This window comes from Dipodomys ordii, unplaced genomic scaffold (genome assembly GCF_000151885.1).
Source record: "Dipodomys ordii isolate 6190 unplaced genomic scaffold, Dord_2.0 Scaffold36, whole genome shotgun sequence".
Taxonomy (NCBI): domain Eukaryota; kingdom Metazoa; phylum Chordata; class Mammalia; order Rodentia; family Heteromyidae; genus Dipodomys; species Dipodomys ordii.
This window is the reverse complement of record NW_012267252.1, coordinates 5,282,967-5,308,098: the sequence shown is the minus strand read 5'-3', so window position 1 is coordinate 5,308,098 and position 25,132 is coordinate 5,282,967. Positions and strand designations below refer to the sequence as shown.

General features: G+C 44.7%; 2 protein-coding genes and 1 long non-coding RNA gene across 4 annotated transcripts in view; 2 read left to right on the top strand and 1 right to left on the bottom strand.

Moving 5' to 3' along the window:
• Positions 1 to 17,109, top strand: part of Mgea5 (meningioma expressed antigen 5 (hyaluronidase)) — a 36,837-nt gene extending 19,728 nt beyond the window's left edge. The window contains exons 8-16 of the mRNA XM_013017723.1: positions 13 to 171; positions 1,165 to 1,778; positions 3,546 to 3,720; positions 7,326 to 7,411; positions 8,370 to 8,474; positions 11,181 to 11,266; positions 11,557 to 11,749; positions 12,870 to 13,029; positions 15,698 to 17,109. Of these exons, the coding sequence (XP_012873177.1) occupies positions 13 to 171; positions 1,165 to 1,778; positions 3,546 to 3,720; positions 7,326 to 7,411; positions 8,370 to 8,474; positions 11,181 to 11,266; positions 11,557 to 11,749; positions 12,870 to 13,029; positions 15,698 to 15,834 (1,715 nt within the window). The 3' untranslated portion in view covers positions 15,835 to 17,109. The remainder of the gene's footprint in view (positions 1 to 12; positions 172 to 1,164; positions 1,779 to 3,545; positions 3,721 to 7,325; positions 7,412 to 8,369; positions 8,475 to 11,180; positions 11,267 to 11,556; positions 11,750 to 12,869; positions 13,030 to 15,697) is intronic.
• LOC105986693 overlaps positions 1 to 20,536 on the bottom strand; it is a 23,636-nt gene extending 3,100 nt beyond the window's left edge. The window contains exons 1-3 of the long non-coding RNA XR_001175130.1: positions 20,393 to 20,536; positions 15,089 to 15,095; positions 4,227 to 4,230 (exon numbers count right to left, since the gene is read on the bottom strand). This is a non-coding gene — a long non-coding RNA (uncharacterized LOC105986693). The remainder of the gene's footprint in view (positions 1 to 4,226; positions 4,231 to 15,088; positions 15,096 to 20,392) is intronic.
• Positions 18,485 to 20,380, top strand: Npm3 (nucleophosmin/nucleoplasmin 3). Of its 2 annotated transcripts, none has more exons than XM_013017725.1 (6): positions 18,485 to 18,629; positions 18,958 to 19,043; positions 19,228 to 19,347; positions 19,450 to 19,543; positions 20,070 to 20,164; positions 20,262 to 20,380. In XM_013017725.1, exons 1-5 carry the CDS (start codon positions 18,512 to 18,514, stop codon positions 20,153 to 20,155), a joined length of 504 nt encoding a protein of 167 aa, XP_012873179.1. In that variant the 5' UTR covers positions 18,485 to 18,511; the 3' UTR covers positions 20,156 to 20,164; positions 20,262 to 20,380. The 2 variants fall into 2 exon arrangements, with proteins under 2 accessions (XP_012873179.1, XP_012873178.1); XM_013017724.1 differs by having other exon boundaries at positions 20,043 to 20,164.
• Positions 20,537 to 25,132: the final 4,596 nt, after the last annotated feature.

The following is a 25,132-nucleotide window of genomic DNA, read 5'->3' as shown; positions in this document are numbered from 1 at the left end:
TTTTTCTTTCAGCTGATAGTGAAGATAGTACTGTATCAATCCAGATAAAGTTGGAAAATGAAGGCAGTGATGAAGATATTGAAACTGATGTCCTCTATAGTCCACAGATGGCTCTCAAGCTAGCCCTGACAGAATGGTTGCAGGACTTTGGTGTACCTCACCAGTATAGCAGTGAGTTTGACTGTCTTTATAAGGGGTTGGATTGCATGGTGGAGTCGTGTAAAGAATGTTGTCATATTTTACCTTAAGCCCTTACGTTTTTTTTTTGGCACAGGAGCCAGTATTGACTCATACCTTGCCTGGCTTGCTTGCTCAGCTGTCATTTTGCCACTTGAGCCACACTTCCAGCTTTGCTTTTTGTTGGTTATTTTTGGAGATGGAGTCTCAAGGACTTTCTGTTTAGGCTGGCCTTAAAATGGCTTTTCTCCATATCTCAGCCTCCCTAGCTAGGATTACAGGTGTGAGCCACCAGGGCCCAGCTAAGCTCTTATACTTAAGCAAAGTAAAATTAGAATAAACTAGGTCTGGCTTGATGCTAGTGGCTCAGGCCTGTAATCCTATAGCTAGCCTGGACAAGAAAGTCTGTGAGACTCTTGGAGAATTAACCACCAGAAAACCAGAGTTGAGGGTGTGGCTTAAAGTTGGTAGAGCAGTAGCCTTGAGCAGAAGAGGGACAGCACCCTGATTTCAAGCCCACAACTGACAAAAAAAATAACGATTAATAAATTAGGGCTTTTTTTGCTTTGGCGGCACTGAGGTTTGCACTGTTAGGCAGCTCAACTTCATTTGAGAGTCAGGTGTGTTTTCTTTTTGTTTGGTGGTAGTGGAGTTTGGGGCTCACGTTTTGGGGCAGATGTTTTACTACTTGAGCCTACGGTCTTTGAAATCGGACTTTTGGTTTTAAATAGCTTTTATCTTGATGAAATGGTAATTAATAAAAATCATTTTTAACTATAGATCTGGCAAATAGCATGTTTAAAAGGTTACCTGTTACCACACACAAACACCTTCCTTCATCCCTATCTCCTTGGTGGTTTAGTGAAATTTCACTTTTCTCAGATCCCAAAGTATTTAGAATCTCAAATTGAGGTTCTGGATACAGATTTGACCCCAAGAAAAGTGTATCTCTGAGTCTACTTTGTTCTTTTTCTGCTTATTTTCTAGGTAGGCAAGTTGCACACAGTGGAGCTAAAGCAAGTGTAGTTGATGGCACTCCCTTGGTTGCAGCACCATCTTTAAATGCCACAACTGTGGTTACCACTGTTTACCAGGAGCCCATTATGAGCCAGGGAGCAGCTTTGAGTGGTGAGCCTACAGCTCTCACCAAGGAAGAAGAAAAGAAACAGCTTGATGAAGAACCTATGGACATGGTAGTAGAAAAACAGGAAGAAGCAGACCAAAAGAATGACAATCAAATACTAACTGAAATTGTTGAAGCTAAAATGGCAGAGGAATTGAAACCAATGGACACTGATAAGGAGAGTATAGCTGAATCAAAATCCCCAGAGATGTCTATGCAAGAAGATTGCATTAGTGATATTGCACCTATGCAGACAGATGAGCAAACAAACAAGGAACAGTTTGTACCAGGGCCCAATGAAAAGCCTTTGTATACTGCAGAACCAGTGACTCTAGAGGATTTGCAGTTACTTGCTGATTTGTTCTATCTTCCCTATGAGCATGGACCCAAAGGAGCACAGATGCTACGGGAATTCCAGTGGCTTCGAGCAAATAGCAGTGTTGTTAGTGTCAATTGCAAAGGAAAAGACTCTGAAAAAGTAAGTATGCTTTATTTGATTTTTGTTTTATTTTATTTATTTATTTTTTGCCAGTTCTAGGGCTTGAACTCAGGGCCTGGGCACTATCCCTGAGCTTTTTTTTTTTTTGGTCGGTCATGGGGCTTGAACTCTGGGCCTGGGCGCTGTCCCTCAGCTCTTCAGCTCAAGGCGAGCGCTCTACCACTTGAGCTACAGCACCACTTCCGGTTTTCTAGTGGTTTATTGGAGATAGGAGTCTCATGGTCTTTCCTGCCCGGGCTGGCTTTGAACCGCGATTCTCAGATCTCAGCCTCCTGAGTAGCTAGGATTACAGGCGTGAGCTACCGGCGCCCAGCTTTCCCTGAGCTTTTTTTGCTCAAGGCTAACACTCTACTACTTGAGCTACAGTGCAACTTCTGGCTTTTTCTGTTTATGTGGTACTGAGGAATTGAACCCAGGGCTTCATGCATGCTAGGCAAGAACTCTACCACTGGGCCACATTCCCAGCCCCTAATTTATTTATTTGATACAAAGATGTTACCTGTAGCTCAAGCTGATCTAGAACTTCCCATCCTCTTCTCTCTGTCTCCCAAGTGCTAGGATTATACATTGCATCCAGTTTTACCAGACTTGTTTATCCTGGATGGTTTCCTTTGCTACTATAAGGAAAGGTGTTATTTTTGTTGTTGTTTTTGGCAGTACTGGGTTTTTGAACTCAGTGCCTTGCAAGTGCTCTACTACTTGAGCCACCATCCTCTCTCTCTCTCTCTGTCTCTCTCTCTCTCTTTCTCTCTCTCTCTCTTTCTCTCTCCCTCCTTCCCTCCCGCCCTCCCCCCTTCTCTCTCTCTCTCTCTCGCCAGTCTTGAGGCTCCAACTCTGGGCCTAGACATTGTCCCTGAGCTCCTCTTTGCTTAAGGCTAATACTCTACCACTTTATCACTTGAGCACCGTGCCCCTTCTGGCTATTTCTGTGATTCATTAGAGATAAGTGCCTCACAGGCTTTCCTGCCCAGACTGGCTTCGAACCAAGATCCTCATATGTTACCCTTCTAAGTAGCTAGATTAAAGCGGTGAGCCACTGGTGCCCAGCCTCTTATACTATCATGTGTGTCTTGTTTGTTGAGATGAGAGTCTCACTAACTTTTTGCCTGGGCTAGAGTCAAACTGTCATTTTCTCTAATCTCTGCCTCCCAAGTACCTGGGATTTTAGGCCTGAGCCTATAATAATAAGTAGAACAGTGGAAATTAGTGCAAAGTTGAACATATTTTAGAATATGTTCTTTTTGTATATGTATGTGTGTATTGGTCCTGGGACTTGAACTCATGTACTTAGGGCTTGGGCACTGCCCTTAAGCTTGTTTGTTCAAGGATAGTACTCTTCCACTTGAGCCATAGCTGTCTTTTTGGATAATTGATAAGGAGAGACTCACATACTTTTATGCTCATGCTGGCTTTGTACCATGATCCTCAGCTCTTGGCCTCCTAAGTAGCTAGGATTATAGATGTGAGCCACCAGTCAGCCAGCCTATCTTCAATATATTCTGGGTTTGAACTCAGAATATGTACTTTAAAGTGGATAAGATTAGGCCCTAATGTATCTGGTCAGTTGACTGTAATTAGGATTGAAATACAGCTAATATTATTTTAGGCATATTTGTCAGTTTGAAGATACAATATTAATTTCTTAATCAGTGTTTTAAGCTACTGGTTCATTAGTGTTCAGAATACCTGATAAAACAGCTTAATTTATAACTGTTAGCTTACAATTTTTTGTCTTATCCTCAATAGATTGAAGAATGGCGGTCACGAGCAGCGAAGTTTGAGGAGATGTGTGGACTAGTGATGGGGATGTTCACTCGGCTCTCCAATTGTGCCAACAGGACAATCCTTTATGACATGTATTCCTATGTTTGGGATATCAAGAGTATAATGTCTATGGTGAAGTCTTTTGTACAGTGGTTAGGTAGGTGTACCAGGAATAATCTCTTCCAATATATATTTATCCTTTAAAAGAAATTATCCCACAGGGAGAAAACCATTTTAGGGAATTGGCAAATTTTGAAGTCTTTTTCAGTTCTTTGCCTAGGTTTCTTTCAAAGATAGTCATTGTTGAAGACTTGAGATTCAAGTCTTGGTAATTTAAACACATTGATTTTTCTCCCTTGGGCTAATTCAGCATAAATACCTTGAAAACATGTTAGAAAGTACTGACTTTAACTTGCTCTGACTGAATGCTTCCTGGATGGAACCTTGTATACTACTTTTATCTGATTTGGAGATGAGACTCTATGAACTGTGATGTTATATGCTTCTGCTGCTTGCTGTGTCTTGTTAACATTAATGCTATGTTTAATAGAACAACTGCTGAAATGACCCAAGGGGCCTGGCAAGAGGATGCTCTCCTCCCAGCCCTGTGCGCATGCGAGCTTTAGTGGAAGGCTATTCTGGTGCTAGTCAGTATTACTTCACATGGCTTTTTCTTTATTTCTTTACCAAGTAATTGGTTGTAGCAAGGGATGGAAATTAAAGTCCCCTAAAACTCTGCTTTATTCACTGGACTTTTGAAAACTGATTTTTTTTTCTGGAAATTGGTAAAAAGCACCAGCATGGCCAAGTTTTACAGGGATCTCATTTTATTTCCAGGTTTTCAATCCAGCTATAAGGAATATGTAATGGACTTACATATAGCACACAGCAGGCAGCAAAGCTGATAGAAATGTCATAGTTTTCATAGTAGTGACAAATACCATGATTAATTCATGGTCTTAGTTGTGAAGTACATGGTATGAAACACCATGAGCTTAAACTAGTAAGGAGTAGTAATGAGGCATCTCATTATCTGCCCATGTACTTTTGGGCTCTTAAATACTTAAAAAACAAAAACCCAAAACACCTTTTTTTGTGGTAGATCTAAATTGGCTGCTAAAAGAGTTCTCTGTTGATTTGAAATTATTGGAAGAACTTCCTTTGGGTTTCTGTATAAGACAACAGGTAGATTTAAACCCTTTTGTTAGGAGGTTCTAGGACCCCTTTCGTAGGGGGGATATAATTGCTTCAAGGCTCAGGAAAAACCTTTGTTGGTGGCTAGATGATAGTGTCTACCTTTTAGGCCTTTGGCCAGGGGATTATAAGTAATCTTTTTTGTTTGTATGTGCTAGTACTGGGGCTTTAACTGGAGGCCTGGACTTTTGTTTTGCTTTTTAATTCACAGCTGGTGCTCTTACCACTTGAACCATACCTCCAATTCCAGCTTTTTGCTGGTTAATTGGAAATAAGAGTATCCTCTTACTTTGTCTACCCAGGTTGTCTTTAAACAATGATTATCATATCTCAGCCTCCTGAGTAGCTAGGATTATTTGTGAGTTACCAGTGCCCTGTCATAAACAATCTTTAAAAAAATTTTTAATATATATTTTTTATTGTAAAGATACTGTACAGAAGGGTTACAGTTACATGAGCAAGGTAATAAGTCCATTTCCTATCGAGCATTGTTAACCCCTCCTTTGATAAACAATCTTTATAAGGATTTACATCTTAAATTTCCAAGACCCTAGAATTTTGAACCTGAAATCTGGTGTGAGGGGAGCATATTGAGAATTGAGCCCAGGGCCTTGTGCCTGTTTAAGCAAGTACTCTACCATTTGAGCCATACTCAAAGGCCTTGAAAGCTGGATTATTGAATTTGAGAATAATTTGTCACTTACAGTGTTTGATACTCAAATTCATGAGTTGCTAAATGTTAAGTTTGTGATTATCTACATTACAGTATTGTCTCTCAGGCTATGCAATTTTCCCAGTTTGTACAGAGTGTTGTACACGAAAGGTCAGAACATTGTAGTTTTGTATAATCACTTGGCATCCACATAGCTCTACAAATGCTCACAACAGGAAGGGTATCTTTATAGTTCTCTAGTGATTCCAGAGGACTAAGATTAAAGAACTCTTTGTTTTCCTTTTCTTTCCAGTCCAGCTGGCATTCAGTCCTTTAAAGAATGTGGCTATGCAGTACTTTTGATTACTAATAACTTCTATTATCTTCTTCCCCATTGTGTACAGATGGGAGAATCTTCAGCACAAGTGTCTACTACTATTGGATGGACAGCGGCAGATGTTCACAGCGCGTCATGATTAATTAGTTTAAATTGAAAGGTTCTATCTGTGAGGTAGCTCAGGTAGAATTAAGGGTTGTAGGCATGAACTGAAGTCACGTTTGCGCAGCGACTCAGGCATTAACGATGTTTTCATTTACACAGCTCTTCGTACATGCAGCTTTCTTATTGTAATAGTTGGAAGTGCTAGTTATGTTGTAGTCTCAAAGTAGGGGGTAGGGAAAATTGGCTGATCTTAAAGTTTGAGAAGTATAGTTTTTTTCCTACAGTGTAAATCACACTGAGTTATGGAATGGGGCAAGTTCTCTTCATTATAGTCTACAAATTTTGACCCTATTTCATATTTATTTTACAAATATTAACATTTTGTGTATTGAAAACAAAACCCTACCCCTTAAAACATGACAAACCCAGATATAATCTCTTAATGGGCTTGAATTGTCAAGAAAAATTTGATTTGCTTTGGGACTGTCTGACTAGCACACTATATATCTTAAACTGATGAGACTGTTAACTTGAACAGGAGTTAGAATGCTGTCTTCCAATGGAAAAGAACTATATTGCGCTGCTAATATCTTGTCAGAAGACTAAGTGGGTGATAAAGATTTGTTTTCCAAATACTTACTTGCCTTTTATGATCTTTTCATTGTTAGCTAGCTTTATTACCCATGAAGTTAAATAATGACTCAGTGTGACCTTAAATAATGACTTCGGGACCTAAAAATCTACTGTTTGCATGCATGTGTTTCATGCATTGCAAAGATAATGCTGATTGGAGTAATCAGAGATACTGTCATACTTTCAAGAAAAGTATGTTTTGGTTCTGACAAATTAGGAGCGTAACTGGCCCTTCTAGTTCTCAAAATATACCAGACTGGTGTTATACCTCACCAAGTCTGAGTTTGGATTGTCCTTGCTGACATAAAAACCATTGTGTTTCATTTTGTCAACTTAATAACAATTTCTTTTATTTATTCTGCTGACCTTAGTTTTCTGACAAGATTATCCTTTCCCTTTTCCCTTTCCTGTACCCTTCCTTAAAATGTACAATGTGACTTCAGACAGGTTTAATTCCTATATGGGCTGTGATAATAAAATGTCGTAACCGTCTCATTTAAGTTTATAGTGACTATAATTTCATAATGGAGCAAGCAGCTGGCTTGGCTTTATATAGCTATACCTAAAGAATATATAAAGTTGACCCACACAAGTTTGGGATTTACTTTCAATAATTAGAGAACCGTTAAAAGTTATTTTAAATAACCAGAAAAGGGACATCAGTTATGAAATGTCATTATGAATTAAAACATATAATTATTATCACAGCCTTACCCTGAAACCCTGGAATATTATTGTTAGAGAGCTATTTCCACGAAGTGTTTGCTAGTTTGTTGGACATTTGAGACCCCAGGAAATCCCCTTTCTCGTAACATTCTCCGCTTGGATCTGATCTCAACAGGGTGTCGTAGTCATTCTTCAGCACAGTTCTTAATTGGAGACCAAGAACCCTGGGCCTTTAGAGGTGGTCTAGCAGGAGAGTTCCAGGTATCAATATGAATTCACAACTGAATTGACATTTTCTTTGTTTTATGAGAAACCTTATGTTGCGCATCAGATGGCTGGAAGGATTGGTCTGCCGAAGGCTCTCTAGTCCCAAATTTAATTTAGTTACATTGCTGGATTTTAAATCAAATTTTCCTCCTCTTTCACAGTAATTTCTGAAGGAGATGCTGCCAATCCCCCCGCGCCTGCGCAGCGCAGCGGCTCTAGGTATACACTTCACATTGTTTCTTTGCAGGTCGCACAGCATTTAAATCTGCGCCCGCAATGCACAATGCGCGCATGCTTGTCTGCCAGTGGAAACTCCATGAGCAAAAAAAGATGACTAATTATATTATGCAAATTAATAAAGGGTTTTTGGACATTTTTCCAGTTATTATATCAATATGTGCTTGAAAGAGTCATCTGTTAGTGGAAATATGAACAAATATGAAGTGTTCTTTTGCTGTGGAATTTGTTCATGGACTTTTCAGGTACTCTACTTTTCTCCCCCCAACAGGTGCTCTGCTGCGCACAGCAAACTGAAGCGCATTGCTTTGGGGATAAAGCGTCTCCTGGACAGATAACCCTCTTCAGACCAAACCTCTCCTCCTGACATTCTGTTCTGCCATCTTGTAGTAGAAAGATGGTCTATTTAAGATTGATTAAAAAAAAAAAAAGATATGCCATAATTGGAATAGTTTTTTTTTTGTTGTTGCTTTTATTGTAAATTTAAACTCTTAATAATATTCAGTGTGTTACTTAGTTTGGGTAATTTCTATTCAGAAGCATTCCCCATTCCCAGCAAAGAAGTGTTTATATAGTAAAGCATAGTATACCCCTCTTCTTTAGGTCTGCCTGCAGTAGCCAGTTAATGTTAAGTTGGTAATCTGCAGTGCACACTCATTTAAAGAAATAGTTATTTTCCTTGTACTAATTCATATCCCTCTTTTTCTTCCTACAGCGTTTGCTGCCAATTGATGGGGCAAATGATCTCTTTTTTCAGCCACCCCCACTGACTCCTACCTCCAAAGTTTATACTATCAGACCATATTTTCCTAAAGATGAGGTAATTGTTTATTAACTTGTATGATTGGTTATATGTATACCTGCAAATTTCCTTTAAACTTACTAGTTAAAAGAAGACTCTTCTGTGTTTTAAAATACAAACTTTACTGCCTTTTTCTTTTTTTCCCCCTTAAGATCCAAATCTAGGGCTTTGAACATTTTAGGAGGTACTTTACCACTGAGATGCACCTCTGTGTGCCAAAAAACCACCCTGTTATTTTTGGCTCATGGTTTTAGTCCATGATTGGTTGACACTATTGTTTTAGGGGCTTGTCATGGGACAGTAACAGCATAAAAAAATAATAGAAAAGCTACTTACTTCATGGTTTGTGTCTGGGAAATAGAGAAAATTGAGGGCACTGGAATAAAATATTCCAAAGGCGCAGTGACCCCTTCCTTCCAGCTACCCCACCTTCTAGAGCCTCCACCACCTCCCAGTTGTGCCATCAGAGATCCTGCTTTCAACGCTTGAGCCTTTGCGGGGGGGGGGGGCAGATATTCCATATCAAAATTGTAACTGCCCATTAACCTTAAAATACAAACTTCAGACAGAAGAAGTTAGCTAAAATTCTGGACAGAAACAGAAAAACATGAGGAAGAGCCTAGGGCACCAACATCTTGGACTTGTAAATGTGCTAAGTTCTTTAATTCTTCTCTTTGAAAAGTCTATTTGGATGTGGTGGCTTATGCCTGTAATCCTAGCTACTTAGGAGGCTGAGATCTAAGGATTGTGGTTCAAGCCAGCCAGGGCAAGGAAAGTCTGTGAGACTTTATCTCTAGTTAACCACAAGAAACTGGAAGTGGCGCTGTGGCTCAAGTGGTAGTACATTCACTTTGAACTGAGGAGCTGAGGGATAGCGCCCAGAGGTCAAGCCCCACAAGTAACAAAAAAAAAATCTAGATCCAGCTGAGAACTGGTGGCTCATGCCTATAATCCTAGCTACTTGGGAGGCTGGGATCCAAGGATCATTACTCAAAGCTAGCAGGAAAGTCTGTGACACTCTTCAATAAACTACTCAGAAAAAGATAGAAGTGGCATTGTGGCTCAAGTGCTAGAGAACTAGCCTTCAGCCAAAGAAGCTCTGGGTCAATTCCTAGGTCCTGAGTTTGAGTCCCATGCACAAAATAGTTCAGACCCTTTCTCCACGAAGAGGTGGACACAGTGGCAAGTGTCCTAGCTACCAGGAAGCCTAATGTGGGTGGGATCATACCTAGATGCATGGTCGGGCAGGAAGCCAGAGTATATTAAAAATTATGAACAATTCTTTGGCTCAAGTGGTAGAGTGCTAGCCTTGAGGAAGAGGCTCTGGGACAGTGCTCAGGTTCTGAGTTCAAGCCCCAAGACTGGCAAAAAAATAATGAACAAAAAATTAGGAATAGAGGTGTGCAGCTCAGTGGTAAGAGTGCCTGCTTAAGCAAGCATAAGGCTCTGAAATCAAATCCCAGTTCTGTCAGACATTGGTGGCTCACATCTACAATTCAAACTACTCAGGAGGCTGAGATCTGAGGATCTGGGTTTGAAGCCAGTCTAGGCAGAAAAGTCTGACACTTATCTCCAATAAAGTGGCAGAGTTCCAGCCTTGAACTTAGAAAAGCTTAGTAAAAGTGAAAAGCCTTGAGTTTAAGCTCCAGTGCCAGCATAAAGATAAAGAAAAACCCAATACTGATAAAAATAAGTCAGGGCCTGGGAAGGTGGCTCAGTGGTAGAGTGCTTGCCTTCCATACATGAGGCCCTGGGTTCTATTCCTCCGCACCACACAGAAAAAGCGGAAAGTGGCACTGTGGATCGGAACTGATGGACAGCGCCCAGACCCAGAGTTCAGGCCCTATGACCAGCAAAAAACAACAACAACAACAAAAAAAAAATGAACTTAGAGTTGTAATTACAAAATACTGTGTCTAAATTCTGTAATTTTCTATTAATACTTACAGACTATTGACAGTTGGCTATAAAGGAAAGCAATCCTGGCTGGTGACTCAGCGGTACAGTACCTGCCTAGCAAGCGTGAGGTCCTAAGTTCAACCCCCAGTGTGGCCAAATAAAGAAAAAAGAAAAGCCTGATTAAAGACAGTAACAGCTTTAAAACATTGTCTAATGATTCTTAAGTAAAGTTGAGAGACTTTGCCTAGAGTCCTCAGCACTCAGAAGGCTGAGCACAGTCTGGATTACATAATGAGATCCTGTCTTAAAAAGTGAAGTTGAGAGACTTTCAAACTCGTAAGTTTGCTGGATTTTCAATCCACACCTTAACTACTAAAAACAATACCCTATGAAATAATTTTCAGTGTTGATTAAATCCATGCTATTTTCCACAAAGGACTCAGTGAATATCTTTTTTGCTTTTTGTCTTGGTTATTCTGGAGAATGAACTCGGGGCCTTGAGCATGCTAAAGCAAGTATTCTTGCCACTGATCTACAACCTCAGCCCAACAGATTCTTTAATAAAACATAAGTAATGTTGGCGACAGGTCAGATACTTTGTCATTTCCTCCTAAGACTGACCTATACCTCTTTTTTGTTTGTTTTTTTTGTGGGCGAGCAGACTCACTATGTAGCCAGGCTGGTCTTAATTCTCCAACCTGCCTCAGCCTGCTGAGTGCTGGGATTAAAGGCTTATACCACCCTGTCCCTGACTTCTTAAAAAGTCATTGATAGACTACGTTGTCATTTTTCTTGATGTGTTGCCTAACTAGATTATATTTTCAGGCTTCCGTATACAAGATTTGCAGAGAAATGTATGATGATGGAGTGGGTTTACCTTTTCAAAGTCAGCCTGACCTCATTGGAGACAAGTATGTGATGTTTATTTGGACTTGGGGAGTAGACATTTCATAGCCAGGTTTATCAGGTTGGGGAGGGGATAACTGAAAAGAAATGCTTTTTCTTTAGCCCCAGGTTATCTTTATTAAAATCTAGAAATGTTATCTTTATTAAAATCTAGAAATGTGTTTATTTCCAATTTCTTTTATACCAAACGTAGTTTGCATGTCACCATTGAAGTACATTGAGCCTTGTATCACTGAATTCTGAATTTCGTGTTAGTAATTTATAAGCTTATTCTAGCCTCTTTCCTTCTGAGCAGGTTAGTAGGCGGGCTGCTTTCCCTAAGTCTGGATTACTGTTTTGTCCTGGAAGATGAAGATGGCATATGTGGTTATGCCTTGGGCACTGTAGATGTGACCCCCTTTATTAAAAAATGTAAAATTTCCTGGATTCCCTTCATGCAGGAGAAATACACCAAGCCAAATGGTGATAAAGAGCTCTCAGAGGCTGAGGTAATACACTGGTTTAGAATTACACTATGGTTAACAGTTTATTTTACTTGTTTTCATAAAATGATTATTAAAATATAAAAAGTAAGCCAGGTGCCAGTGGCTCACACTTTTAATCCTAAATACTTAGAAGGTTAGGAGCTTACTATGTAACAATTGGAGTTTAGAGCCAGCTGGGCAGAAAAATCTGGTGGAAGACTCTTGTCCCCAATTAACCAGTAGAAAGTTGGAAGTACAGATGTGATTCAAGTGGTAGACTATCAGTCCTGAGTGCAAATGTGTGTATGTGTGTGTGTGCTTTCTTTACTGGCTTTCTATTTATTTTTGCACTGCTAGTGATTAAACAATAGGACCTTGTTCATGCTAATAAGCAGGTTTTCTACCACTGAGCTACACTCCTAGCAAAGCCCCAGGGCTTTCTAAGTTAATTTCTTACAGAAAATAATTTTTAGAACTTTGTTGTTGTTGTTGCAGTGCTCGGAATTGACCTGACTCAAGCACAGTAGGCAAGTCTCTTACCGATGAGCTATAGTTACATCCATCTCTGGTCCCCAGTCGTTGTCGTCCTCGTTGTCATCGTCTTTTTTTTTTTGGTCAGTTTTGTGGCGCTGTCCCTCAGCTGTTCAGCTCAAGGCTACCATCCTAGAACCAGTTGAGCCACAGTGCCACTTCTGGCTTTTTCTGTTTATGTGGGACAGTGCCCAGGCCCAGAGTTCAAGCCCCACAACTGACCAAAAAAAAAGTTCCTTGTGGATTTTTATGCTCAATAAGTATTTTTCAGTGTATATTTTGACATTATCCTTTTTCTTTTTCTATTATTTGTGTTCTTCCTCTTTTCTAAAATTCTTCATCCTCCCTGTAACAAAGCACCTCAGTTCTCTTTTATGTATGTATATGGCACTAAAGATTAAACCCAGTATCTAAGTATTTTGCTATTGAGCTATATCTACAATTCTACAGCTGCCTAGATAAACTTTTTAAAGCTGGAAATATTTTAGTTATATAATATTCCCTGTGCTACACTTAGGTAATAATTAATGCTGCTTTCAGTTTCCCGTTGATTTGAGTTCTTGGATATAGATACATAAGTAATTGTTGAGTCAAAAGATTCTAACTTTTACAGAAAATAATGTTGAGTTTCCATGAAGAACAGGAAGTATTGCCAGAAACTTTCCTTGCCAACTTTCCTTCTTTGATAAAGATGGATATTCACAAAAAAGTAACTGACCCAAGTGTGGCCAAAAGCATGATGGCTTGTCTCCTATCTTCACTAAAGGCTAATGGTGAGTATGTTTTTGTGGACTTAGCATAATTTGGGCAGAGAAGTATTTCAGAATAAAAAAAGAAAGGAAGCGAATTGTCACTTTTTCTCTTGCCCACTCCCTTTATGAGTGTGACAGGATATTACCATATTGCCCATCTGGTGCCAAACTGGTGGCCTCAAGCAATCTTCTGTACTTCTCCTCCCAAGTAGCTGGGACTACAGGCACATGCTGCTTTCATGCAGTCACTGAAAAGTGCTATTCTTTATACCAAAACCACTTACCTTAATTTATGGGCCAGAAGGTCTATAAATAAGTAGTCATAAATTAAGTGAACTTAGCCGGGCGCCGTTGACTCACGCCTCTAATCCTAGCTACTCAAGAGGCTGAGATCTGAGGATCACAATTCAAAGCCAGTGTGGGCAAGGAAAGTCTATGAGACTCTTTTTTTTTTTTTTTTTTAATAATTGGTTTTAAATTTTTAATGTTTTTAGTGAGGAAAAAGTCATAGATTGGAAAGTATCTTTTAAATCAACAGACCCAACATATGAACAATCAAGTTTAAAAACTACAGTAAAGGGGCTGGGAAGATGGCTCACTGGTAGAGCTCTTGCCTTGCATGTCTGAGGCCCTGGGTTCGATTCCTCAGCACCACATAAGCAAAAAAAAAGAAAAAAAGCCGGAAGTGGCGCTGTGGCTCAAGTGGTAGAGCGCATTGAGCTGAAGAGCTGAGGGACAGCGCCCAGGCCCAGAGTTCAGGCCCCATGACCGGACCCCCCCCCAAAAAAAAAAAAAAAAAACTACAGTAAAGCCATTTTGGCTCAGCATTCCTTTCGCCTTTATTTATTCAAGATCCATTAATTATACTGTTTGAATGTAAGCAAATGTGTATGAACCTTGAACTACAACTCATGTAGTCGTACCACCAACTTGAAATTTCTTTTCTTACATTAACAATAAATGTAATAGAGCAATAAATAGGATTGAGGACAAAAGTTACACAGTTATCTCAATTGATGTTAGACTCCTTTTTTTTTTGTCAGTCATGGGACTTGAACCTTGGACCTGGACACTGTCCCTCAGCTCTTCAGCTCAAGGCTAGTGCTCTACCATTTGAGCCACTGTGCCACTTCCTTTTTTTTTTTTTTTCTGGTGGTTTATTGGAAATAAGAGTTTCACAGCTTTTCCTGCCTGGGCTGGCTTTGGACCTTCACCCTCAGATCTTAACCTCTTTAGTAGCTAGGATTACAGGTGTGAGTCACCAGTGCCCAGCTTTGTGAGACTCTTATCTCCAATTAGCCACCAGAAAACCAGAAGTGGTACTGTGGCTCAAGTGGTAGAACACTTGCCTTGAGCTGAAGAGCTGAGGGACAGCACCTAGGCCCAGAGTTCAAGCCACACGACCAACAAAAAGAACACAAAACAAAACAAAAAATGACTTTAGTTTTAAGATTACATACATAATAATCTGTTGAATATTCTTTTTTTTTAACAACTCTAATATAAAAGAGAAAAACAACTTAAGGTTAGGCATGATAGTACATGACTGTACTCAGCACTAAGTGGTCTTAAAGAGGCTGGAGCGTTTGAGGCTACAGGTTACAATTCTCAAAACAAAATAAAAACCTCGGAACTACCAGGCACTGGTGGCTCATGCCTGTAATCCCAGCTACTCAAGAGACTGAGATCTGAGGATCATGGTTCAAGGACAGCCTGGGCAGGAAAATCTGTGAGACTCTTCATCTCCAATTAACCACCAGAAAACCAGAACTAGAGCTATGGCTTAAAGTGGTGTAGTGTGCTAGCCTTGAGTGAAAGCACAGAGACGCAGTGCCCAGGCCCTGAGTTCAAGACCCGTGACAAACAAAAACCCCAGAACCCTTGGGCCATACAAAAAATGAGTAGTTTGTCAAACTCTTTAATTTAGAAAGTTTTGGCATATGAAAGTATACTTTTCTTTTTCTTTCTTTTTGTTGTTGTTGGTCATGGGTACTCTCCCTCAGCTCTTCTAGCGCTCTACCACTTGAGCCACAGTGCCACTTCAGGCCTTTTCTGCTTGTGTGGTGCTGAGGAATGAAACCCAGGGCCTCATGCATGCAAGGCAAGCACTCTACTAATAAGCCACTTTCCCAGCCCTACTTTTCTTACTGTTGGCACTTACATGCCATTTTAGTCAATGGTGTCCTCTTCTGTGGAGCATCCAATTTAGTTAATGTAAATTTATTTAATGAAAATCCTCAGTTGTTGTACTTGGATTCACAGAAAAGAGAGAGATTCATAGAATATACATCATTCTATTTGCATTGGCTGGTTTTTTTTTTTTTTTTTTTTCAGTTGTGGAGCTTGAACCCTGGGCCTGGGTGCTGTCCCTGAGCTCTTCTGCTCAAGGTGAACGCTCAACCACAGCACCACTTCCTGTTTTCTGGTGGTTTATTGGAGATGAGAGTCTCATGGACTTTTCTGCCTGGGCTGGCTTTGACCCACGATCCTCAGACCTCAGCCTCCTGAGTAGCTAGGATTACAAGCCTGAGCCACCAGCACCCAGTCTACCTTGGCTTTTGACATAGGCTGGAATAGGCTCTGTCTTGAGGCCCTAAAATGATACTTGTGATGTGTTAAACAAAGATGTCATTTACCTCATTTGTTTACATTTACTTGTTTACCTTGTAAACATTTGCTTCATTTCTAGGTTCCCGGGGGGCTTTCTGTGAAGTGAGACCAGATGATAAAAGAATCCTTGAATTTTACAGCAAGTTGGGCTGTTTTGAAATTGCAAAAATGGAAGGCTTTCCAAAGGATGTGGTTATACTTGGCCGTAGCCTGTGACATTTGTCAGCACTGGAAGCTGTTCAAAAGTCTTTCACCTCCACCTTGTGATTGGTGTTGGGGTCATCATAACAGTTCATCTTCCTGAGTGTCAACAAATCAGCCAATTGAATTGGAAACAAAGAAAATTACACACTTTCAGACTACTCACTGGTTGGAAGAAGATAGTATTGCACAAATCCTGTGTGAAATGGATGTTGGGCCCTCTTTTGGGTCTTGTGTCTTGTTAGGTGCCAGGACCTCTTACATGGGCTTATATAGGGAAAAGGGTCTTCAATAAATGTAGTCAGCACTACTCTGTGCATCCAGTGTGGTTGCATTTCTCACCTAACAGTAATCAGAATCACTTTGTCATTCTTTAGAGACATGGCAGTGCTGAGAAAGACTTAGTAGGTTTCAAGGCTTCAGGGTGGATTTTCCAAGTAAGATGGTTGTGGCATTAAATTTTTAGTTTGGGGCAGGTACTCTTTTTTTTGTTTTGTTTTATAAGTCATGGCCAATTATCTTTCTGTAGTAATAACCATTGGTTCAAGCATGTGCTTTGTAGGGACAAATGTGCAGTTGTTTGTGGCGAAAGCCTAAAACCAACAAACGTATAGATTTATTTGTATATAAGTTGTAGTCTATCTTTTCTGTTTACTGTTTTGAAATACTTTTTTCCTTTCAAGATTGAAAGGTATTGGTTTAGGATGGCACTTTGAATAATAATCAGTGGAAGGTAGATTTTATCTTTTTTATTCTGCTAATAAGCTTTATTTTTTTTTTAAGTGCCTCCCATATAGGGCTAGGCCATGACCATTTTGGGTATGAGAGCCTAACTTCATAGGATGCTGATCTGTTGCAAAGTGGATTTACTTCTGAAAATTAACAGATCAGCATGTGAAATGTTAGTTTTGACATCTTTGTCGGGAGGGTAAAGGGGACTGGGTGGTCTCATTTGCCCTTTGATCAGCTGTCATTTGATGTCAGTTAGTACTGGTTTAACTGATGGTCTTTAATTCTTGCATGTTTGTATCTAATTTTTTAAATGAAGAAATGAGTACACTAATCAATGATTTATGGTTACCATTATTCCTTTAATCACAGATTTTGAAAGCTTCATGTATTTTAATTTAGCTTGGTGTTTTTAAGGGTTCTGAGCATGAGGCTGGCCGGTAATCTGCAGAATTTACTTTTTTCATCATGACTGGATTTTTCCTAGATTCTTAACTGTATTTTGTTCCCTGCAGTTTTATATCAGCTGACATGAGGGAGTCAAACCAGAAAACTTAATTTTCCTTCATACAGTTTCACCATTTTGGGCGTTAAGTCTTAAACATAATCTAAAAGGTGTATTGAATGAGTGAGGGGGGGAGGATGGAGCCTCTTGTTTTTAGGGTAAAAATCTTGACCTATTGGAGGATGTAGTGCATTGGGAAGTTGAAAATAAGTTTGCATTTTTGAGGGCTGAAGATCCCTACTAGGTGTTGTTTAAGACCAGTAAATGTTACTTGGTTTTCTTTGAATACATCTCAAGCAGTAGAGAACAGTTGACAGCATTTTATCTGGAGGATTTCAGTCACCCTCTTATGGAATCAGGGTTTTTATACAAGTTGCTTTTGATTTTTATCTTGGCTTTTAATAATCATTTTGCTTGATTGGTCACACATCTTAACTGTGAAACAGGTCTGTACTCATCACTCTTGGATTGTAAAGTGCTATGCTATCTTCCATGGTTACGAATATTTATTACGGTTGGAATGACATTTCATTGTTTAGATCACAACTCAGTTCCTGTAGATAATGAGCTGTAAAATTATCTGATGATCATGCAAGAAGCAAAATAAAACTTGAAGTGAACCTGTGTGGTAGCATACTGTGTCTGTTACTTACTGTCTGCTGCCTACCTTCTTATGCCCCGCCTACAAACAGGGTTTGTCCTCCCCGAAGCTGTTCCAAGTAGAGACTGGATATTAAAGGCAGCCCTCCTCCCATTTCCACTAAAGAACTTAAAAGGCAAAAGCTCAGACAAATTAAGACTAGTTGTCAGCTAAGTCATCTAAAATTGTGGTAGGCATGCAACCGCAGTTACCAAGTTTCTGCTATATGTAGGTTAAGGGTTGTACAGCTTGTACAAGCAAAAGGGATAAGATGGTGGGATGGAAAAAGTAGCCTAGTGGAATGTTCTGGGCTGATGGGGAGTTATTCAAAAGTGGGGGGGGGGGAGTAGGGCTAGGAAATGTGGCTTAGTGGTGTAAGCCCTGGGTTCGATTCCAAAGTGCCACATAAGCAGAAAAAGCCAGAAGAGACACTGTGGCTTACATAGAGTGCTGGCCTTGCGCTTTTGCTCAGGGACAGTACTCAGGCCCTGAGTAGTCCCCAGGACTGGCAAAAACCAAGTGTGAGAGTAGCTAGGAGCTTAGGTGAATCCACATGTAAGCTCCCAGGGTGTATTGCTACCATATCCTGCCACCTGGATAGCTAGTCGCTAGGGCCATTAAGACACTCAGGTGGATGTGGGTAGGGGTTGTGGTACTAAACCATTTCTCTGAAACTTGCCACAAATGCTAGCACAAGGCCGGCACCGTCCAGGGCGCCTCCCGAGGGGTTGAGCGGCTCCTTTAATGGGCGTGGCCGGAACTGGCCGGGGCGCCGCGTTCCGGACGTGTCGGGGCGTGGCCTGCAGACTCCTTACAGCATGGCCGCCGGTGCTGCTGCTGCTTTAACGTTCCTGAGCCCGGAGAGCCGAGTCCGGGCCGGGGGTGTCAGGGGTCAGCGGAGCCCGGCCCCGGTCACCATGGACAGTTTCTTCTTCGGTACTGGGGGAAGGAGGGGCTGTGGCTGGTTCTGGGGCGGTGGGCGGTTAGGGATGACGAAGAGCGCGAAGGTTTGCACCACGTGTGTGCGGAGCGGGGGGCTCCTGGTTCCGGGTGCAGAGAAACCCCTGCATGGCCGCCGGAGCCAAGGGGGCCGGGCGCCCCTGCCCGGAGCCCCCATTCCTGGGGTCGCCAGGCCGAGCGTTGCTGGTGTCAAGGGACCAGCGAGGCCGGCGCGTCGCCGCCTGCGCACAGGGGAGGAGCTCGGGGTGTCGGCGAAGCCCCTCCCCGCCCGCCCACCCCTCACGCCCACCCTCCTCTCTTCCAGGCTGTGAGCTCTCGGGCCACACTCGCTCGTTCACCTTCAAAGTAGAAAAGGAGGATGATGCAGAGCACGTGTTGGCATTAACTATGGTGAGGGACAGGAGGGCACTTGGCGATGCATGGACGGCCACAGGGCAGCTACAGCGGCCCTTCCCATAGCTTTCGCGTGATCTCTCCCTAACCTCGGAGGCTGGGGAGGTTCTAAGGGAGGAGGCTTTCCTTGTGGTCTGGCCTTCCTGAGGAAACCCTAAAGCCTTGTATATACCATTCCCAGCTCTGCCTCACCGAGGGGGCCAAGGACGAGTGTAACGTGGTGGAAATTGTGGCCCGGAACCATGACCACCAGGAGATTGCAGTACCTGTGGCCAATCTCAAGTTGTCCTGCCAGCCCATGGTGAGTTCCCCAAGCATCTTTGGGGTAGGGCGGGAAGCTGAGGACTGCTGTACCCATCGCTTGATCAAGTGGGCCAAGACTTCATTCTTGTCCTTCTCCCAGCTCAGTCTGGATGACTTTCAGCTTCAACCACCTGTGACTTTCCGGCTGAAGTCAGGCTCTGGCCCTGTACGGATTACTGGTCGGCACCAGATTGGTGAGAAGAGGGGTGATCTCTCTCTTTTGCCTTTAGTGGATTCTTCATCAGGCCTTCCCCCCAGTTCCACAATCCTATTCCATCCCAGCCGCATCTCCCACTGGAGCCCTGTCCAGTCCTGCATGTCTTTCTAGCTGTGCCTGGGAAGTGATGTGGCTTCTACTCTGTTCCATCTAAGCCTCCCTCCCTGAGCAACCTGCCTCAGTTCCTCCCAACTCCGGTGATGTGGACTCCTCTGGCTCTTTCTCCCCCAGTTTAGTATCTTGAGTCTCTTCCCACCTGGACCATAAACTATAGGCAAGTCAGGGGTCCCTGTCAACTTAGCATCACAGGGCATGTGTGACCTGTGTGTGTGTGGAAGGGGACCCCTGGACCATAAACTATAGGCAAGTCAGGGGTCCCTGTCAACTTAGCATCACAGGGCATGTGTGACCTGTGTGTGTGTGGAAGGGGGAGGGGGGTGCTTTAACTTCCCCCTCTATGCTTTTGGGTCCACTAGTTACTATAAGCAATGATGTTTCTGAAGATGATGAGAGTGAAGAGGAAGATGAAGAGGAGGAAGCTGAGTTGTCCCCTATCCTTCCTGCCAAAAAGCAGAAGGGCAGGCCCTAGCTCCCTTTGGTGAGTTGAAGGGAGAGGTACCTAGCAGGATTAAGAGCGGGGCAGAAGGAACACTTGAGGTTCTAGATGCTAACCTCTTCTTTTTTGCTCTTCTCAGGTCAAGTATCTACCGGCTACATGTGCTACACACCACATTCCTGGACAAGTGTGAAGAACTGTAAATGTTTCTTCTTCATCGCAGAGGAGAGTGTAGGTCAGGATTTGGGTGGAAGAGTGGGCAATCTCCACAATCTCCATAGGGCCTTGTCCCACACCTTGCCTAGCTCTCCACTCCTCACGAGCATTGGAAGTCAGTATTTGAAGACAAGAACGACATATTTTTAAACTTTTTACATTTTTAGATAAATGTTTAAATAAAGTACTGATGGGGTTTTGCAACTTGTTTTGTGTGGCTTTTTCCCCATGCTGGAATATTTCCCTAGGGACCACCAGGTGGCACTGTGACAGCACAAAGGATGGCCCTGGACCTGGGGGAAGGTGAAAGAAATGTAGGTCCTAGGCCAGGACCAGGCCTAAGACTCAACGGCTTTGCTGAAAGGGGTGTGGGGGTGGCTCCCAGTCCAGCTCTTCAGTGTCCCTCCAGGTGGGGGAGGGCCATCACAGGAGGTTATCAGCTTCCAAACAAGGGGTCTGGGCCTCTGTCAGCACTCAGCCTGATGGGCAGGGGGGCAGATAAGCGGGCTTAAGAAGCCTGAGGAATGTGCATCCTTAGCCCCATGAGGGGGCTCAGACCCAGAGAGAAGGCCTGTGAGCGGTGGGGTGGGGACCAGTCTTTGCTCCTCCAGTCTTTCAGGCAGGTTGAGCAGGGCTGAACTCTAGAAACCTGATTCCCAGGGCCAGATGGAGGGAATTGGCCAGATTGGGTGACAAGGAAACCAGAATCCGGGTGGCCTGGCATATGGGGACAGAAAGAGGCCCTTGGGAATCAGCCTCCTGGGCTAAAGGTTCCTGCTCCCTAGCACACTGCCTGGTGTTGGGGAGTTGAGGGTCCCTGGAGTCAGGTGGTTCTGAGGCCCCCTGATAGGTGTTCAACCTGTACACAGTGGGAAGGAGTGTGCATGTGTCCAGCTCTGGGGTCAGCAGTTCAGCAGCTGTGTGTGTGGGGGGGGGTCAGTGCCCCACAAACAAACAAACAAAGAGTTACCTCTCCAGACAGCCTGGGGCCAGACAGGCTGAGGATGGACAGAGAACAGAGCAGGGGGGTCAGGCCAATCAGCTGCCCCGTGAGTGGGCATGAGAGAGGGCCCCCTAGATAAGAAAGGGCTGGTCTTGGGGTAGGTGAGGGTGACTTCAAGTTTCTCCCACAATATGGAAAAGCAGTCCCTTCTCTTCACAAAGAGATTACTCCCTACCTTGGCAGTGTGTTAGGGGATCCAGTGATCAACTGAATTTCTTTTTGAGGGCAAAAGAAGATGCCCTCCTCTCTGTGTTGGATGATCGAGGTCACAGGTTGCCTCTCTACCCCAAGAGAACTTTTCCAAAATTCTACCACCACCAGCTTGTCTGGTTTGGAGCCATTCACACGGATGGAGAGCAAAAGGAGCGGGGACGACGCCCTCTGGTGGCGGTTCTGTTCCCTAAGCAGCCTGTCCAAAGGCTTGTGGGCTTGCGAAGTTGTCCCGACAGCGGAATGTTAGGCCCAGAGCTAGGGTGTCAGTCACTGAGGCTGGTAAGCATGCCTACAATCGCTCATTTATTCATTGGAAGGACTTGTGCTGGAGAAAGGAGTTGGGCGACGGCATCCCCTTGGTTCCTCCTGGTGGCAGCCTCCGAGCCTCCGACGCGTGCTCAGTTGGAGGCACCCACTCACCTTTCCGGGCAGCCTTCCAGGACCAGCCGTCTGCCCCCCTCCAGCTCGTGGCCCCGCCCCGAAAGCGACCCCCTAGGACGCAGCTGATGGTCCATTGTATTTCTCCCCTGTTTTGCCGCTGGTCGTCCCGGCGCGGGCTGGCGGGCTGCGAGCGCGTTCCTGCCCGCAGTGGGGGCCCAATCCACATCAGCCTCCCTCCGTCTCGGAGTTGCCAGGCCCCATGTGGCGCCCGGTGCACAGACCTGGGAATTGTTTTCACTCCTTCCCGGATCTCACCTTTCCTAGATCCCTTTTCTGCACCTTCAGCACACAGTAGGAGAGCTGCCGACTCACACGAGGGCCTCCGAGATGAAGGTGCACGCCGGCGTTTCGAGACGGAGGAGGGGGGCTCCTCGCATGGGGGGGGGTCCCTCTCAGACGGGGTGCGAGGCGCGAAGCGCTGTCTCGGCGATTTGCATTTGAACTGTCTGCGGTCAGCGGCGCTTTGAACGCCGGGTGCGGGAGGCGCGCGTCGCAGCGAGGGGCAGTCGAGGTGGCCGGCCGCCGCTGGGCTGGCTTGGAGGGGCCTGGGACAGGTTGCGGGGCCCAGCGGTGCGTTTGGGTTTCAGCGAGGGCGTGTGCGCGGAGGGAAACCGTTTGTGTTGGCGACAAGTGTGTTTGTGTTTGTAGGTGAGGGAGTGTGTGTGTGTGTGTGTGTGTGTGTTTGCGCAGTGTGTGGGGAGGGTGGCGGGGAAAGGTGGCCCGGCTGTCACTCAGCGATCAGGTTGACAGGCACTCCCTCATCTGGGCCCGGGAGCTCTGATTGCAGATTCGAGGAAACAAAATAGCAATTGTAATTACGGGGCTTTGATAAGATAAAGGAGCGAGGGAGCTGGCCGGCCGGCGAGCGAGCCGGGGAGGGAGGGAGGCCGGAGCAGCCCGCGGGGGCCCGAGCGGAACATTTGCATCTGTCAGTCACGCAGCCTACTCCCGCCCGAACCCAGCGCCTGCTGCCACTGCAGGGGCGACCCATCCGTCCCCGTTCCCCAGAGACACGGACTTTGGGGAACAGGGTGAAGTGGAAACCAACTGTTAGTGAAGATCCAGCTCGTGGGAATTTCAGAATGTAAAGGAATTTGGTCCCTCACAAACCTGTGGCATGGGTTAGGAGGGGTACCAAAACTGCACTCGGACCCTTTAGGTCTTAGGATGGGGGTGGGGGGGGAGAAGAAGGCTTGTGAAGAGGATTAAGATTCAGTCCAAGATCATTCGAACCTTCTGGGGGCTCCAGAAGCCAGGTGAAAGGTTGCTCTGAATCACCCCACCCTCACCCCCCACTCTAGACCCTGTGTATGCTACTAGACAGGATGGCTGCCTTGGCCTCTCTCCTGGTCCCTGGTCCCTATTCTGCTCCTCAGACTTATTTCCAGAGGGTGGTGGTGTCCATGTTGGGGAGGACTTTCCCTTTCAGGAAGTGTCCATTCTCTTGTTTGCATTTCTCCATCCATCCATCCATTCAAATACATACAAAGATAAATATTTTTGAAGGCCTGCTATGTTCATGGCATGAGGTAAAGACTGAACAGACATCTTTGCCAGCATGGAGCAATGCGGAAAGGCAGACAAGACGTCATGGGACAGACCTCTAGACAGAGCCCAGTGAAAGAACAGGCGTGTCTAGGCTGCGGTCACTGAAGCCCACCTGCCCTATTTCCTCTTAAAGAATCCACTTCTCAGTGGGGTTGAAAGGAGACAGCACCTCGCAAACCTTTAACACATAGAAGCGCTCAAGAAATGTTGTTTAGACTTACTATCGGCTGGTGGGAAGGGAAGGGGGTTTCCCTGTGGATGTTAATCAGGGACTGAAGTCTAAATGCTCAGCCAATTTCTTCATCATTCATTCATTCATTCATTCATTCATGCAAATAACTGCAAAGCAACTCTATCCAACTCTATGCCACAAACTGCAACACCTTAGCTAGTTAAGATGTCGCCCTTGCCTGCAGGTCTGTGTGGGCCAGAGGCAAATGACCAGACTAAGGAGAGGGAAGCAGGCGGGTTCAGTCAAGGCGTCTTTTTTTTTTTTTTTCTGAAGAGGAATGAAGAGAGACAAGCCCCCAAACTCTTTTCCTTTCTATCAACTGGTCAGTGTTCAGGAGGAGGACAAGGTGGACACACGGGCTGTATTGCCTGCCTTCCTGTGACCTAGTAGCTTCCTGGGGCTCCTCCAGCTCTTCCAGCCCAAGCCAAGGGGCATGGAGGACCAGTGGGGAGGAGACTGTGGGCGAAGGCAGCAACAGGGTAGGACATCCATGGCTCTAGTTGTTCCAGAAATACTGGTCGTGACACTCCTACCAGCTCAGACAGTTCCCACAGAAGCAAAGTTGTGGCTCAGGATTTCCAGAAACTCAATGAGGTGAGAGACTGAGAACGACTTAGACCACCAGTCCTTGCCTTCGCCATGATATCCAACCCTTCTCCCCGCCCTCCCCCCTCAGGTGACACAAGGCTCCAGCTCTTGTCTAGTGCAGGAGCGTCAGTTCTTGTTAGGGGGAAAGGGGGGGATTGGTGGAGGGGGGGAAGGGCTGATGGCCTGGATGGAAGTCCCTTGCCCAAGAAAAGCCGGCGAGGGTCCTTTTTGCCCCGGTTGTCTGCAGAATTTTCGGTGGGCACGGGGGCTGCCCGAAACATCTGGGCTTTTCCTTCCTGTCCGGTGGCCCGCGAGTCCGTTCAGGCTTCGGGCTAGTGAGGCTGGGGTGAAGAGGGAAGGGGGTAGGGTTGATAGTGATAATGGGGTGGGGGGACCCGGAGGCTCCTTGGAGATGGAATGAGGCAGGAGTACCACACGGGGCTGGGTAGTTAGCAAAAGTTGGGGAGTCGGGTCCCGCGTCTCCGAGACACGCTCTGCGCGCGGCCCTTCGTGCCAGGGGCGTGCGGGGCGAGCACACAGTAGGTGGCCCGGACAGCGGCGGTGAAGCCGGGGCACAAACACACGCGTGCCCCCCGCGGGGAAGGAGCACCGGGAGGTCCCACAAGTCGGGCCTAAGGTCTCCGGACCCCACGGAGCACACTGCCCCTAGGCGCCCTAATCCCTGCGTGTCCAGACCCCCCCCCGGGGGGAGCGCGCGAGGGGACAGACCTCGGGGTTGGGGGAGGCGCCAGACCCCTCCCCTCGCCCA